Here is an 18,118-nt window from a genome sequence, read left to right as displayed (position 1 = left end):
GATGACTGCCATTAAAAAAATGCATGAAACATCAAACGCAAGGCTGGCTAAATAAGCACCACAAGACAAGTAACTTTGTCTGCATGTGTTTTAGTTTGCATGTTGTAATTTCTGAAACAGCTGCTGAGAAAAGAAAAAAGGGTCATTCTTGGAGGAAATCAGAGTGCGCAGAAGGAACCAATGAAAGGGCCAGATTCCAAATCGATGGAACCAAGGTTTGTTGACGCATTCTTCTTCATACATTCACAACATTAGAAGCAGCTGCGATGCAGGTTTGGCATCAAAACAAAATTCTAACATTTCAGGTCATATCATAAAGAATGAAGAATTGTTTCTAATCTTGCACTCGAATGACTCACTGCCACGCCGGTGAACAGATACAGATGGAAAGCTGGTGATGGTCGTAATAGATGTAAAGGCAAAAGGTCACCATCCATGTGAAATATGTCGTAAACATGTCGTAATATAGGTGAGATCTGTCAGAGGAGAAGCCCATGGCAGGGGTCAGGTGCAGTGAGAAGAATGGGTTACACAGGATCTTCAGTGGCACTTCTTCCCACACACAATTGAGTGGCCTGGCTGTGCAGGTCTATGACATCACACCTGTGTCAGTATTTCAGGTGCAGACCAGTATAGCCCGCCTGTTAAAGTTGGTTATTCATTGTAATTTGTTTGTCCGACTTTGTTAATCTTACAAGTAGATACCTTGTTGAACCCCCAAGAAGCAAACCAACTCACACTAACCCAGAAATAAATCATTTTGTAAAACCACATTTTCACTGGGTTTAAGAATAATTTGCTTAAAGTTAAAAGAGAAACTGCAAAGAAGAAGAAGGGGTCGAGTTGGTGGGCACATGTATTTTGCAAGCTAAGCGGACGGTAGGTTTGGATGGAATAATGTTAATAAACCACAAATAGGTGTGTGGCTTAAGGGAATGTCCATATGTCATTGGAAAAAATGCGTTGTTCCAGAAAAAACACTGATGTTTGAAAACATTTGGAAAACCTTTGCTATTTTCTTGGAAAATAATAGTAATATGACTGGTCTGCTGCAGCAGGAACAGATGGATATAAACATTACATTCTACAATAAAAAAAATTATATATATATATATATATATATATATATATATATATATATATATATATAAATAAAAGAAAAGAAAAAAAGAAAAAAAGAGAAGCCGCAAACAAGATGAGACCGGAGCCTTGAAGTCCACCACAGATATTCTGACCACAGCGAGTGACATCGTCGCCTCTGTCTATTCTGAGCCGCAGGAATGGCAACCATCTCCCCATGTAAAACTGCTGTTACATCAGAGAGGATTAGCTCCATCACAGCGACAGTCTAGAATTCTTTTGTGACCCCGAAATCAACAGCTGAGGAGCAGTAATTAAAGCCGGATCTGATATAACTCAAGCAGATGGGGGGAGATGGAAAGTCAGTGGGTGTGGCGCCCGTCACGTCGGATCATGTCAACTCAAGATTTCATGTGCGATCGGAGTGTGATAGCTGATTACGCAAGGCGCCCGTCTGCAGCGACCAGACTGAGGAGTGCTGTTTCACCACTTGTCTTATTTTACCCCCTGTGGAAGTCGCTCACTTTCCTTTTTTAGCCTGAGCTGACTCATAATGGCTCTCCCATCCCCCTCCTCAGCTCTCACACCGCGCCTGTTCACATTCTCCTGAGTCACCGAGATCCACCTCCTCCCTCGCGCCGCTCGTCCTCACCCCATCTTCGCACTGACCTCGGTGTCTGGCTACTGAAAAACAACAGGTGCAGAGGGGCCCGTGGCTGGGGCGGGCCGGTCGAGTCGCCCCGTGGATGCAAGCTTCCCACTCACTCCTTGTCACCTTACCCCTTTAAAGTCCCAACACTCAATCCGTCTTCTCCTTCTGATCTGCTTCACTAGACTCACATTCTTTCCAGGTAAATTATATGCAGTCATCCAGCATGGCAGGGACAGATATAAAACTTGGCCAAACACGCTTTAATAACCCGTCCATCACATCCATTATCCCCTGTTACACATGTTTACAACACCACTTAGTTTCCCTTGTTTCAGGAATTCCATCGCTGTTGGTGACCACACCCGCATTTCCTCGCCTCACTCCGACTCCAACAGTAGTTTACCAAGATATAAAGCGACACACAATCGTTTCCTTTTCCCAAGATGGCAAGCAACAGCCTCAGTACTCTCACTGTTCACTCCGTACATCAGCTATGGTAACTGCTAAGTGTACGTCACATGACTTCCGTCCCTAAACTTGTGAAAGATAAGGCCTTCAAATTCTTCATTATTAAGACTGAACTCCTGAGAATGGGACGGCGTGGGCCCCAACATGGACACTCTGAACACATTAGCTGTGAGCATTTGCTCACTTGAGTAAAACGTGACAAATAAATCTTTGTGTTGACACGGATATACGCAGATCATGTTAACAAACATTTAGTTCAGGAAGCAACAGCGGGAGTCCGTACGCACACGGAGGTAGAGCTGCACGTGGAAGGTCAAAACATGATCCACTTTCAATAACAGGGATCAAGCAAAACAATAATATTAGTATGATGACACATTGAAGTGTTTTCAATTAAAATGACACTTCTAATACCATTTGAACACTTTGTGTTCTTTTGAAAAAACGAATTATTACCCCATTGTGTTGTAGCTGGACATTTCAGTGAGAAACTTTGTTTGCATGGTGCCGGCGTCACTGAAAACAACTGGTGCGGAGAAGTTCTCACAGTCTTTACATGGAGCCAGCGCCGATTGTCGCAGTACCCACACGTGGTCATTAGGTGGCGGTGTATCTTGGGGCGGGGGCACTGTACTCCTTACTGCAGAAGGCTTATTGTCACATTCAGTCGCCGATCTGTGCCAACATGGATGGGGAAATTAAACTTTGAGGAGAAGCTCCAGACTCACAATGGCGGCCGCCAGTTCCAGCTGCAGTGTTGAGAGGACGCCAGAGATGGCGCCATACTTTTCAAAAGAGAAAGTTTTGAACCAGTTGAGTCCCAAACAGGTGATGATGTGACAAGCCAGGGATGTGTTGAAGCCTGGGGTAGAATACTAGATGAACAGTGTTGTGGTTTGTGTATCTAACAACCTCTCACACATTTATGCCCGACTCAGATTTCTTCCCACCATCCACTCGTTTCGCAAAATGGCAAATGTACTACAAAACTGGGCGGGATTCGGCCCCAACTCCACCTCAGATGTTTGTAGTCCAGGGAAATGTGTTTGTTGCTCTCCTGTGTTGAGAGTAGTGAAGTGAGTTGCTGTCAATGTTGCAGAGGCTTCCATGGCAAACAGAGGTAGGAAGTCAACAGCCAAATGCAGCAAGTAAGAAGGTGGTATCTTCTGCACATGACATGGTTCAGTGAAATGAAGATGGAACTACTTTCTTGGAAGTTTTCAGGGCCTGAGGAGCTGCTCTGCGTGCCGACGTTCAGACAGGTGAGTCAATATTATTGAGCACTGATGAAGAGTGACTTTGAGGCGAACTCTGTTTCAATATTTACATATAAGGGTACAACTGTCAACTGCATTGCAGGAACTTGCCGGGCTGAATTTAGTCTGCAGGCTGTTTATTAGACTTCACATGAAGTGACATTAACGCTGACCTTGAGACAGCTGTTTGCTCAAACTCTAGACGCAGACCGTCCAGGCTTGGATCTCACGTGTCTATATCACATCTGAAGAAGCTGCATGGTTTTGGACGAGTTGTCATCTCCCCCCTGCAGAGATTCACATGCAGCACAAATCTTGTTAACGCCACTTCTTCATGTCTTGTGAGCAGCGTTGACAGCACTCGATCTCGCTGCCAGATATCGCTTCGCCCCCTGCCTCTCCTGTTCCAGAATTCTCTGGACTGGACAGCAGGGGTTTTCCCTTTTCCTGATGCCCTGAGGGAAAGCAGCCAGGCGGGTTCACGGCGCTGACAGTGCAGAAGTGAGCAGGTGGGTACACAACACAACACAAGCGCACACTCACTCTGGCCAGTCACCTTGTCCGACTCCAAATGACATTTTGATGAAAACCGCGTATGAGTCATGACCGAGTGAGACCTGCTGAAATGTTGTTGACACAAGGAGAGTGTCCTTCAGAGACACAGAGGAGGAGGACGCGTATATCTATAAACATCTCTGCTCTGCTACTACACATTTACATTCACTCATTATTATTATGATGATGATTATTATTAATGGTGATGGTCCAGGGTGACGCCCCCCTCCCACCGAACTCTGGCACCAGAAAGATGGAACTGGATCCAGACAATCCAATGCAAATTCTACAAGACGGAAGCTTTATTTGGGACTTTTTTGCTAAGCACAGCTTTCTCTCCAGAGTCTGTCACTCTCCCCTCTGCTTCCTGCAGCTCCCAGCTGCTGACAATAAGCCAATAAAAACAAAAGAGAAGGACCACACCTCCAGCGGACCCTCCCCTCCCGACCACTCACATGGACTTCCTGCCATGTGGTGTGAATCAGTCAAACCTCTTCCTCGATTCTGCACGGCAGTTACTCAAGTTGGCGCCACGGAACTCCTCTCTCCTATAACACTGGAGGACCCAGGCCAGTCCTGTCCGGTCCGCACTGGTTCTGTGATTCATTTAAGCGTGTAGCGTGGCAGCACATAAAAAAGAGATCTGGTTCCATCCTCCTGAGTCAGTGCTTGGCTGGGCTTTCCCTCCGAGCGAGAGTCTGCGATCTTAGTCAGTGTGAACTCACAGTTTGGAATGTGTCACATAAAAGCGCGGATCATCTTTCGCTCATGCTAAGCGGGCCTGCGTATGTGTGGTTTCCAAGCTACCAACGCTCATAATTTATCATTTAAAAAAGCAAATATCAGTGCTTGTGTTGAGGAGACGTGATAGAATGATACTTGCAGTTGTTAAACATGGAGTTGCAATTCAGACATTGAGACCATCTGGTGAGCTGGCACATATTAAAGTCTATTACTGGAGAGCCGACCTAAAGATGAGACACTCTGCCATTGCTGTATGCTATTTTCAGAGGCAGGAGAACAGATTATGTCACATGACCACAGAGAATTTTACATTGGCGTTGTGTCTTCCACTCTAAATTCTTCCTTTTAAGCCAGTCATAAATCACAATTATGAATCCAGTTTGCCACTTCGACTGGTGAGTCATGATCGACTTCAGACTGGAGTCTCTTGGGAGTCTGCCCTCTCTCCAGCGTCCGTGTATTGCCACAGTCGGCTCACCTTCCTGACCCTGTGTTTTGGCTTCAAGCAGGATTCAGCCACTGGCTCTCACCATGAGACCTGAAAACAGCAGACACAAAGTCGAGCCGGTGTGATACAGACAGTTGGACTTTTTGTTGTTGTTTTTTTTTCTGCTGAATTATTTGCGTAATTGAGTCAGGTCTCTCTCATCACAGCGCTGCCTCTGTTCCCGACTCATCCCTGCAGCTCCGACCGCCTTTGAATCGGACGTTTTATCACTGGAGTGCAACAACAGCAGATATTGTGCAGCAAGCAGCCAGAGCCTGTTTGGGCCGGTTCCTGTGCCTCATTCATGTGGTCATCACTGCTGGATCGAGCGAGCTGAATCTGGCTGAGCTGATGTGCACAGCTCAGATGATGTGTCATTTTGGAAAAATGCATTTCTGGCTGCTGAAGTCATCACATGACTCCTCCTTTGTCACAGAGGCCCATACAACCTTCACACATCTGTTTCATATGTGCTCTGACATTCATCATTGAATTCTGTGTTTATCCATAAACTGGACTTAGAAGCTCCACCCTCAGAGCTGCGGACAGAAAATTCACATCAGGAGTTTTGACTTGTATTTTGATCAGGGATGATGGACTGAAGCTGAGTTCAACGACGTTACCGGGAAACATACATGTCATACCAATGGCCCGATGTCTCATAAAGTGTGATGGGGAGATTCTATCCCATAATAGTCCGTCGAATGTGTTGCCCACACTGATAAACAACAACTGGTCTCAGCCTGTTGAGGCTGGAGGAGGAGAGCCAGGGAGGGAGGGGCCAGCCGTTATTAAGTTCTTAGCTGACCTCTGACCTCAGCACACATAGCTGGCGACTTTGAAATGCTTGATGAGGCTGGGGTCTTTATGCGTACACACATGTTTCACCAGACACATTTGGCCCACAAACACCCTTGCGTGTAAAAGAAACTGGGGCGACTGAGCTGTGACCTGTAAGTCAGGTGAGCGGCGCCACAAGTGACTTGCTGGAAGGGGTCATAACCATCAACACGAACACAAAAAAGTGCTTTATTCTACGAGTATCCACTGACATATTTCTCATTTAGATATGCCATCATGATATTAGCGCATCACAAATTCCAACTTTATGAAACAGAAAAACCGTGCAACAACATGTTTCCACTCTAAATATCACATAAGCCTAAATAAACCTTTGGTTATACAATCTTTATTTGACCTCTTTAAATGACTTGCGACACTCCGTTGGGGTCTGTTTCCAGCAAAACAACTTGTTTGTCTAAACGTGACGACTATTTCAGGCCACAGGATTGGATAAATACATTCCAGAAGGCGGGGAGCTTCCAGTGTCAACTTTCATGCACACAAAGGTTCATACACACACACACACACACACACACACACACACACACACACACACACACATGTTATATATATATATTACATATATTTGTAATATATATATATATATAATATATATATATAAAAAAAAAAGAAAAAATGTTTGCTCCTGTTCATTCAACTCACAGTGGTTTATCACACCTCTTGGCCACATCCTGGGCAGATCACAGTCATAGACATTTTTTTTCCAAAGTGAGTAGAGTACAGGCATTTTGAGTACTCACTGATACCGATCCTCAGTATGTTTTTCTTGTACATGAATGACAGTCAGTAAGTCTGACAATTCTGCTCGATGCTGTTGCTGCTGCTCAAGGTGGTCCACACAGCCATGTTGCTTTGGATCTAGTTTTCCCTGAATAATAATAACAATAATAATAATAATAATAATAAATAAATAACATTTGAAGACTTCATTTGTGTTGTCTATTTTACTGTTCGCGTATTGGATCTGAAACCTTTAAGTGTGACAAACATGTGAGAACTGTGGAAGGGAACAGGAACGTCCTCGCAGCGCCGTCCACACACACGCACGCACGCACGCACGCACACGGAACCTGGCGTCACATTTAATCAGGTCAGGTTTAACCGGTTCAGTAAATGATGATGCACATGTTGCTCTCATAAGATCAAACTAAAGGGCGAGAGACTTTATGTGGAAGGTTAAGTTCGTGAGAAATGTTTCTCTGCCTGCAACCTCCGGGGTCTCAAAACTGACCCACAAAGGGGCTGCAGGTTTTTGTTCCAACCACATATGCACACACTGGTTAACCAATGAGGTGCAGCTGAAACAAGTTGCTCCGGACTCAACTGATCAGCTGGTGAAAAGGTGACTGGAACAGAAGCATGCACCCACTGCGGCCCTGTGAGGACCGGTTTGAGACCCCTGCTTTAGATTCAGGTGAAGGAACGTATGCAGTACTAACCCAATTCATGGTGATCTGGAGCCATGCTGGCGTGTCACCCGCTGCTCTCAGGGTTGGGAGCTAAACAGCTGGTTGTGGTGAATCTCAGGACTCTGACTTTGACTTTTATAAGGTCAGTGTGTGCAACCAGACTGTCATCAGCTTTGAATGAAAACGTACGACCAGTGGAACATGACATTGTTGATGATCAGGCCTGTTAGCGTGGCTTTATTTACAGCTGCTGAGTGAGATATGCTCTCGTTCTCCTGACACTTGAGGTGGGAGAAGCCCAGAAAGGTCACACCTCAGCAGAGCAATACAGCTGTTTTTGGACTGAACCTAGAGGGTTCTCCCTAGAGGCTTGCCCCACGCCGGGCTGACTTGAGGTCCTTAAAGACCCTCTGTCATCATTGTTGTACCAAAATGAAGCAATACTATTTATGTTAGTCACTGGTGACTAACTCATGATTTGGCCCAGCAAGTGCTTCAATGTTATTCAAGAGCAACACATATTCAAGACTTCTCACCTTCACCATCGTGTTTTATAAGCAGCTTGTCTTTATTCCTTCTCACCACTCTGTGTTCAGCTCAGTCCAGGAACTTGCTTGTATACTTGCTTGAGCATCAGCTGTATACTGCAGTGGAGTCGGTGTATCGCACCAAGTCACCAGCAGCAGGGCATGATTCATCTTTTTGTGCATACAAATGGAGTGAAATGCCTTTTAAACCACTCATTTCCAGAATAACTTGATCATGAAATTGAAAGTGTGAAGACACATCATGAGGGCCTGTGCAAGTACAGGTTTTGTATCAGTTTATATGCAACAGAGAATAAAGAACATAAACAATAGCACTGTCAATTGATCACATTTTTAATCTGAATTAATCGCACTTAAGATGAGTTAACTCACGATTAACAGCAAATTACTCCCACGTTTTGTATCTGTTCTCAATGTAACTTAAAGGCAGATATTGTCAACAGCAGAGCAATGCTTTCCTCATGGTAAACTAGCTGACTCTAACAAGCCAACACAACAGATACCTTCAACACCGTTCTTTACAATAACCTCAGTGAAAGTGAAGCATTTCTTCGGCAGAGAATTTTAAAGAGACCTCTAGCTAGGAGGGTGCGGGAGGTTGAAGATATGGTGTCTGAAAGACGTATACCTGTAGAAGAAGGGATGGCCTTTGTACTTTGCTATTCAGGATCATTATGTAATTTCTGTGAACTTCGCGACTCTACCTTCCCGACTTCAGCTGCTTTCAATGCTCTTCTAGGCCACTTCACCCCGAGCTCCGCTGCTGACTGGCATGTTCTTCTCCCCTCGCTCTGATGTTTTCAGAGAAAACTCTCAGGAAGACGAGGAATGCAGTTGGAGTACAAACGTCATGTGCGTAATACACAAATTCACACCGGCCAGCAGAACGGCCCACACATACTTGAACTCAACCTGGTTCGGCTTGTGAATGAAGACGCCGCTGCTGACTCAGCAGCCTGGAGGAGAAGCAATAAAGGCTTGTTGGTTTGCTATCAAACACCCAAAAGCCTCTGTGTGTGTTATGTAAGCAGGTGAAGAATGCCGGCAGTCACGGCACAGCGCGGCGTTTGGAGTATTTCCTGGGTGAACGAAGAATGGTCCTCTTGTCTGGGCTCAAGCTATGCGAGTTATTGATCGGCTGTCACACGTCAGCTGGATCGTACACTTGCATTGGTGGAGAGAGGGAGGTTTTTCAACAATATTCAATGAAGTTTTCATCACATGTGTTTGTATTTGCTGTGAAGCAAACCTGCTGACAGTGATCCAGACTCAGAGAGGTGAAGCACGAGTTCAACATTAGGTTCTGTTGTGAGGGGCCGCTGTCACTCTGCATGAAGAGTTTTGACACCAGAAACAAACAAGAAGAAGGTTGTTGTTTGAATTAGTGCTTCGACTTTAATGGGATAACAAAAATAATTCAGATAACACAGATAAATCCACAATAAACCTCCTCTGACAGGTAACACTTTTACTGCACCTTATTCCTGATAGACAGAAGACGCGGATGATTGAACTCATATGGCCTCAAAAACTAAAATATGATTAATCGCCATTAATTCATTATAAAATACGTAATAAATTAGATTTGTATTGCAAGTTTGAATCTCAGGAGAATATTCTTAGGTGAAGTCTTTCACAAAAGGGCATAAGGGGAGGGAAAAACAGATTGTGTTATGTGAAAAAAAATTGAAATTACATTGGAAATTAATTTGTAGTTGTAGTTATTTGTACTTTATCACATTGCGGTTGTAGACTGACACAAAGATGGACTCAAGTTTATAAACCCAGGAGGAAAGGAGGAAAAGCCGGAGCTTCCTCAATGAACAGTTTTTCTTATTAAGTTACTGCTATGATACGTAAATACGGATCATACATGTCACTCTTTCTGCTTCACTATGAACATGACTCATCCTGGATACAGTCAGTGGCATGGTGAAGGCCCTAGTCAGCATGAACACAGCAGAATGAAAAGCGCACACTCATAAAGTGAAAAGACATTCAGAGAAATTCAATTCGGACTTCTCCACGATGACACAGATTATTTGATCTGATCCTAAAAAACACATGATTTTGGGGGGGATGAAAGAGGATTTGGTTGAGCATCTGTTGCTTATCATGTGGGCTCTGGTTGGTACGTGCTCCTCATGATGAGAACACATGGCAGATATGTAAACGCAGCAGGATTTCCTCATATAATCCTGTGGAAATACTCACAAAACTGGGTCGCGTCTTTGTGAGAAGGATGGCGGCGATGCCCCACTGACAAGTTTAGGCCTTTTCCTCAGGGAACAGAGAGAAAAGAGAGATTTTCTTTCGGGCAATATTCATGGAAAAGCGTGGGGAGATTAGGTTTCAGACACGCACACCCATCATTGAAGCTGAACAATTATGTAATCCCGAGAGACAAATGTTGCCATAATAAACTGGAGATGATTTCCCGCACCACAATTGTGTCTGAACGTTTGAGATGATTCTGCAGCGTCACCATCTCTTTGTGAGTCGCTCAGGAGAAGGACAAGTGATGAAGATGTTGGTCTTTTCTACATGTCACAAATACATTGTCGGAGTGGAGAGTGCAACTCCAGGATACCATGGTTCATTTCACCAAGGCTCCCGTCACTCCATCCCAGCGACTGCTAAAGCTTTAGAAGATGGGACCCGTTTTATCCCCGAACCCTTGGGCAGTCCAGTGACTCGAAATGAGAAGTAGAGTTAACCAGACTTGGCTCACTTTCCCAGACACTCCACCAACATCCAAACGCCTGAAAATAAAATAAAAACTCACTTCATCCAGTTAAAACACACATGCCCTCGTCCTTTCTACCCACTTAGTTACCTCAGTACTTCCTTACTTTACTTCCTTCTTTTTTCCCCACACGTTTCTTTCATTTTTTTGCCCCAATTTCATTTTTTTTGAGTAAAAAATTCTCTTAGTTGTCACCAGCTTTTGGGAAAAAAGTCCCACGTAGTCAGAAGGGGAGCAGAGTCTGTTTAGTGACGAATCTGCATGAGGGGCCCAAAGAGGCCCGAGTGGAGTGTCACCTGGGCAGCAAAGATGAGTCGACTAGAATGACTCAACTGGTGGTGACGTCATCGCTCTCTCTTCAGAGAGCTAAGCTTACGCAAAATGTCGAAAGAACGGGAACATCAAAGGACACATACCTATCCATCCACAATTTGAGGAATAAAACTTCAATCCTTCCTTTAATTCTAATAAATGTACTATATTCATGAAGAGACGAATGAAAAGTGCTGCAATATTCAACAAACACACAATGCTGATGGGTTGAAATGTGTTGTCAGTCCACAATGACGGTGGATGGGTTCAGTGTTCAGTGAGGGATGGAAGCACAGATAAGGTGGACATTACCACGATGAGGGTTGTTAAAGAGACGGAGCCACTCTTTAACAACCGTCTTCCCCACATTGTGCGCAGCAGATCTGCGTCTGCCTGGCCACAAATTGTTCAACACTCACTTTAAAAAAAAAAGAGGCGTGTCCTCATCAGCAGACAGACGCAGGTGTAGGTTTATCACCCTGTTATCGAGACGCTGGTTTTATTGGGTTCATCTGTGGAGCCGGAGCTTATCAGACAGCTGACCTGCAAGGTGAGATAAGAGGGTTATACAACCTGAGATATCCTCACTATGGAGCTGCAGGCGGCAGGAAGATCGCTGATATTTCATGCAACAGCAGAAGCAGCTTCATTTAAGTTACTGAATACCTGCAATCGACAATGAGTTCACGCTCATTAAGTGTGATGCAATGAACACAAAGGACATTTATCGACCTCAACGTGAAACTGGAAAACTATAAAACGATTAGTTACGTGTTTACAAACAGAGCACACGGCACAAACAAGTGACGCAGCTAAATACTAAAGTACATGGTGCGACCGAGTCAAAGATGGCTCCATTTTAAGTTCTAACATTACAAACTGCTATTCTACGAATTGATGTACAACTTTGCGAAAGCATGACATCAGCTGTGTATTCTGCTTTGATTCAGAGCAACATGCTAATAAAAAGGTAGAGGCCTCTGGATTTATTAAAATGCTTCACCAGCTTGTTATGATGGTCATGTTCAAATACTTACTCAGCATCAATGAATCACATTTCAGGTAAAAGCGGTTTCTGGGTTGCTAAGCTAAGTAGCAACTCTTCAAGGTAAGATCTAAAATGCTCCGGGTGCGAGCGGTAAAAGCTATGCAGACAAGGCTCAAGGCTGAATAAGCTTCATGGTGAAAGTAAACACACCTGGAGAGACTGTTCCATCCACTCCAGCCTCAGAAAAACAAGACAACAAAACAAGCAACAGCTTCCTGAAGCTTATTAGCTTCAGCTGCGTCTGCACATGCTCAGTTCACTGGCACCAGGCAGCTTTCTGCATTCTGAATGTTGGTATATATGTAAAAATATACATGTAGAAATATAAAATATAAATATATAAAAGCTATATATGAGTAGCTTTTTGGTAGAGAATGCTGTTATTGCTTATCACACAACAGAAAAGTGACGGTAAATCTCACGACAGAATCAAAATGTTTTGAAACAGATTTGAAAGACTTTTTCTGATACACATGGTTGATGGTGTGAGCAGCCCTTTTGTCCAAAGCTTCCTTCCAGCCAACAAGCAAAAGGAAATGTGATTCGTTTTGTGTTTCTCCTCAGCGTCACCAGCACCAGCAGGAAGTGAAGTATCGCCATTGGCTCTTTCACTCCTGTTGTGGTGTCAACGACGGCAACAAACGGTCTCCAGCCTCGACACGATCTGAGGCGCTTTTCTTTTCATCGCTCTCCTTCAGGCTCTTTCCTGAGCAGTAAAAGTCTCAGGGTGTCCAGCTGATGAAGGACAGAGGTCAGAGGTCGAGTCGGTGGTGGATCCTGTGAAAGTTTCTGTCGTAGTTCAGTCACCAAAAAAATGATATCAAAGCAGTAGAATGGATTCAAATGACAATGCTGTTAAAAATTGAACTTTCCACTCGAGCCTTCATTCGCTCAGACCCATCGTGAAGCTCTGACCTCTGACCTCAACAAAGGCAGTCTTGCATAAGCATCCACACAACCCCCCACCAGTAAACGCCTCACACAGAACCAGAACATCCAAACTGCTGTTGCAAACTTGGAGATTTATTAACAACGTTAAACAACCAGAGATAAAAAAAGAGCCTCTCACCTACACAATCCAAACAAAACCCAAAATATACACTTGAAGATGGCTCCTTTTAGAAAAATTAATTTAGTAAAGCATTTATATGATTTTATATAAAACAGTAAAAATGGTATCAAACATCTACATACAAATGTTCCTATGTATAAAAAAAGGTTTAGTGCAAAAGAAAAACAAAGATTTTATAAAAATACTTTTCCGTCGGTTGAGGTGCAGTGGTTACAAGTGTGTGTCGGCGATGGGGATTCTTCTTAGCTCCACTATTTGGGAGTTATTGACACTTCCTCCATCATGGCTGCCGGGGATGGACTCATTGTCGCTGATGTTGAGACCGCTCCCTGCAACACAAGTGGCATGTGAGACCAGTGAAGAGGATCAAAGGAGGGTTGTTGTCTGACCAGGCTTTGACACTGCAGCCACAGTTCATGCTGAGCATGCGCCTGCCTGTCAATGGTTCACCAGCGATTCAAGTGTGAAGACCCTCATTCCACCCCTCCTCGCTGACCCAGTGGTCGCCGCCCTCTTATGTAACTCTGAATTATCTTTACTGCCTGTCTGAGGTCACACCCGAGACAGAATCACTGTCACGTATATACGGTCACATGACGACAGGAACAAAAGAAGTGTCTGTCAAGTGAATGTGCCTGCTCTGACAGCAATATGAACCATCGCTTCCCTCGATGAAATGGTTTGGCTGCTGGGTGGCTTCCATGGCAACACACCACCACAGTGACTCAGGAAGGTGGGAAGAAGCCCAAATTAGACCATGTGCCACTTGCTATTTGCATCGTGTTTACTGGAGCTACAGGTGACAACAGCGTCACCATCATAGACACAGGATCCGACCCCTGTTTGCTCCACAGTAGTGGTGGCTCACATGAGCCCTGGCTCCTTTGTGCTGACTCACCAGTTTTTAAGGCGAATATGAGGTCGTCAAACTCCTGCGATTCGTCGTCTGCGGTGACCAGGTTGGTGTTGATGAAGCCCCCGTCGGTGCTGTACGTCTCCATCAGAGGACTGGGCTTGAAGATGCTGCTGGGCTGGCTGCCGGGCCGCAGCGAGGCTCGCTCCCAGTCCGCCGAGACCTGAACAGCAACGGCATGGATGAACACTTGCATCGCTGCCATTTTTGATCAAGTCTACGCTCTTCACCAAAGACACCGTCATCTCAGTCTGTCGACTCCATCAGCTCCCCTTCTCCCACCGGTGGCTCTTTCTTTGTTCTTCTCTTATGTCAGTATGCAGTGTTTATCCGGCGCAGATTCAAAACAGACCCGTCACCGCAGAGCTCCACACACACTTTTTAATTTGGAGAAGGACCGTGTCTGTCACCCAGTGGCCCCACTCCGTGATGAGTTGGGGTCAGGAGGAGTTCATGTTGTCCAAGCACCCCCAAAGAGTTAAGGGCAACTGACAAGGTCTCAGCGAGTTTATGGGGTGAGAACGAGGTCAGCAGGTTTTCAGTTTCACACAGAATCACTGGGCCTTTTGAAAGAGTTTGGGAAGAAAAGAGGTCTCGTGTTTCATCAGCTGTTCGAATATTGTCGCCATTTATTATTCAAAGCCTCATCTGGCACTTTGCGTGGAGATTTGGGCGCTGCAGCAGCTGGGGGCGAGTCCTGCAACGGGTGAAGAGTTAGGCACCACCAGGCGCCTCCGATCTGTTGCTGCCAAGCTGAGGCCAACTCTAGCTTAACTTTTCTATCAGTGCTCTGCCTCTTCTTCCTGGGCCGCCGCCAAATCTCACCGAGGTTGCAGCCGGCTCTCATGAATAAAAGAAGATTAGTGGATTCCAACGTGTGGAGGGAGACAGAGGTTTTGTAACTTCCCTCTCTCCAGATCAGTCCTTATACGGTGTTCTCCGGGGACGGAGCCCAGAGGACAGTCAATATCTGAGCGTGTGTGTGTGTGTGTGTGTGGAGGGAAGTGCTGCTTTCCAGGGGCTTTTCCACTGTGGAACTGCAGTGTGAGGCCGCAGTCTCGTGGGTGTTCGCTGCTCACTGTCGTGTTGCCAGAACTGTTACGCAATATGAATTAATTTGAGGGTTTTCAAGTTGAATGTTCAACACGCGTCACGTTCTGCGGATCGGTGGGAGCAGGAGTGGGCAAACAGAGTCATGGGAATGAGGGCATGGGAACAAGAAGGTGAGCGGGGAGGTCGCAAATACGTGGAGTTAAGGGATCAGAGATAACGGACAGAGTGTTAAAACACATCATTGGCAGCTCACCTCTTCCATGGCGCTGATCAGGTTCTGGGTGGACTTGCTGATGTCTCCACCCACCGTGGTGGGTCCCCCTCCCTGGTACGGAGTCTCTGGGCTGTCAGGGCCGCTCATCTCCACAGTGTAGCTGGCTTTGGTCGGCCAACACAGCTGGTTGTGCATGACAAAGTAGATGGCAAACACATACAGCCCCTGCAGAGACAGCAGAAAATCTCCACATTAATAATCCAGAACATGGTTTCCATGATGATTTCACACAGCGCCACACATGCTCCACTCGCCCCCAATGACACGATATTGAAGGATGACTTCATCTCCTCAACCTGACATCATTAGCACCCTGCTGTTTGTGCTTCCTTCACTTCCCCGTCATTACTAAATCCTCTCAGTCAACAGCGCCGGGCTGCGAATTACCCCAAAACACCGGAGTGTCAAATACCTCAGGGCTCTCCCGTATTTCACAACACCTGACGGCGGGCGATGACGGCAGCCGCAGACAGTTCGAGCGGACAAGAGGGCATTGATGTGTGACTGAGGGTGAATGTGGGAGAAGCCGCGCAAGTCACTTAGATGGTTTTGTCAATGCTTCATGCCAGGGACGACAACGTCCTGATAAAGTATTTCTTAAATACTGAGACTGTGTATATGGGAATGTAGTTTTCATTTCTGTTCATGATCTAATTCAGGGGTGTCAGGAAGAAGGTCGAGAGGAAGGCGAAAGGACAGGGTGAGATGGAGGAAGACGATCCGCTGTGGCGACCCCTGAAGGGAGAAGCAGAAAGGAAAAGAAGAACACAGATCCAGACAGTGACTGAACATAACATAACTCATAACTGTACGCGTTGACATTTAGACTGCCAAGGGTAAAGTTTGAACACTAAACTTTGCAGTTCATGACATCAACATCAAAGTTAGTTTTCACTTCGTGTTTATGCAGTCCTTGTTGTGGTCCGCACAGAATGATGTGGCAGGACAGATTTGGCCCCCGAACCTGGAGTTTTAGCAGGTAGAATAAGCTGTTATGTCAGTTATGTGCACTGAAGAGTGTCACGGAAAAAGAATTAAAATCCTGATGTGAGCAATCGACTTTACAAGCCTAACTCCAGGAACAGTAGCCAGGAAACTGTGTTTATGAGCCGAATAAAGACACACAGCTTGTGAAGACGAAACACACCACCAGTTACTGGAAGAGCCATTAGCTGAATTTAGGAGCATAATGTGGAGCGGTGTTGTGTGCAGTTGCTACGAGCGTTAGCATGGTTTCATTTCCTTTTGACTCTCATGAAGGTTTGTTCACCACAGCACCATCCCAGCAGCAGTTTGTAGTTGTGTGAGCATGTTCACCGAGGGAGAATTTCTTCAGAGAGACCTGAGGACAGCGGAAATGACGGCAAAGCTCTGAGACAGAAGGGACGCCAAACTTGGGCCGGAGGCCAAATAAGTGAGAACAGAAACACAGAGAGGAAATTTCAGCTGTGCTGCAGTGGAAGTGAAAGAAAGCAACAAGTGCTTCTCTTGCGTGAAAGGAAGAGCATTGTCTTCTCATAATGATACACCGATCCAGAAGCGCAGTTCTATTCTCAGCCGGCCACTTCATGGTTATGAATCTCTCAGGCTGTAATGTCATAACAACCTGTTGCCACAGGGATGAGAATACGAGAACAAATTGATGGGATTAGCGGCCGCTGATTCAGACAGATGTGAGATGTGAGCAGCCATGACGGTAGATGTTGGTCCAGCTTGTGCTGCTGCAGGTGTCAAGTAAAGATGAAAGCTCTGTGGAAATGTGGGTGTTCAGCACTAAATCAGATCAACAACAGAGGTAAATTCCCTGCGTATATCCCTTGTGTATATGTAGTATTTATACATGCATTAATCTGTTTGTGTTTTGTCAGAATTCGTCTCAAAATAAAAGCGAGGGATCCAACAAATCTCACGAAGCAGATACACCAAAGTGCTGTTATTAACTTAATGCTGACATGTATCACATGCTGAGAGGTTATCGAAACGTACAGAACGTAGATTCAATTACTGCATTTGCTGGCTTATAGGTTGTAATTGGTCCATTCACCCAACAGTTGTCGCCCACTTATCCAATGTGCTCTCGTGGAGGAAGCAGCAATTGGTCCAACTTTCCCTCGCCTCAAAAACCTCCTCTAGTTCTTCTAGTTTCCAGATCAGCTTTGAGACATGCAGCGCACAACAGCCACATGGAGACACGCATTTTCTTATCCAATCTTTTCCCGTGATGGTTTCAAAAAAGTGAGTAAAAACAGAGCTTTTTCACCCGTCCATGAAGATGCACTAAAATGTCCAAAACGATGTAGTACAGATGCCGGGCCTGTCCTAGGCGATGGAACACTCTAACAGCAAGCAAAGAAAGCTCCACTGTGGATGCTGATGCACAGTATTAGCACTGACAGACACGTTAGTGCATCTTTCAATTCAATTCATGGTCTAGGTCGACAGTCTCTTGAGAAAATAAACAAGTATCGGATATATCGGCCTGAAAACGCTGCCTCCGTGTGGATGAAAGGCTCTGAGTGGACAAGATCTGCTCTGAGGGCTTGGTTCCACCCGTATCCCCAGGTCAGCTCAACACAAAAGGAAAGTCCAGACACACTGCAGCCAGAACTTGTTTAGGCCACTGGTATCCAAAACCTT

General features: G+C 45.3%; 1 protein-coding gene and 1 long non-coding RNA gene across 2 annotated transcripts in view; both read right to left on the bottom strand.

Moving 5' to 3' along the window:
• Positions 1 to 9,516: 9,516 nt before the first annotated feature.
• On the bottom strand, positions 9,517 to 12,429 carry LOC128762887 (uncharacterized). The gene is made up of 3 exons (XR_008415591.1): positions 12,320 to 12,429; positions 11,541 to 11,664; positions 9,517 to 10,343 (listed from the first exon to the last, which is right to left on the bottom strand). It is a non-coding gene; the product is annotated as an uncharacterized LOC128762887 (long non-coding RNA).
• Positions 12,430 to 13,199: 770 nt separating this feature from the next.
• adgrv1 (adhesion G protein-coupled receptor V1) overlaps positions 13,200 to 18,118 on the bottom strand; it is an 83,035-nt gene continuing 78,116 nt past the window's right edge. Inside the window, 3 exon segments of the mRNA XM_053870340.1 lie at positions 13,200 to 13,570; positions 14,140 to 14,317; positions 15,461 to 15,646. Of these exon segments, the coding sequence (XP_053726315.1) occupies positions 13,452 to 13,570; positions 14,140 to 14,317; positions 15,461 to 15,646 (483 nt within the window). The 3' untranslated portion in view covers positions 13,200 to 13,451.

Source organism: Synchiropus splendidus, chromosome 7, assembly GCF_027744825.2.
Source record: "Synchiropus splendidus isolate RoL2022-P1 chromosome 7, RoL_Sspl_1.0, whole genome shotgun sequence".
NCBI classification, from domain to species: Eukaryota; Metazoa; Chordata; class Actinopteri; order Syngnathiformes; family Callionymidae; genus Synchiropus; species Synchiropus splendidus.
This window is presented reverse-complemented; position numbering and strand designations above follow the sequence as displayed.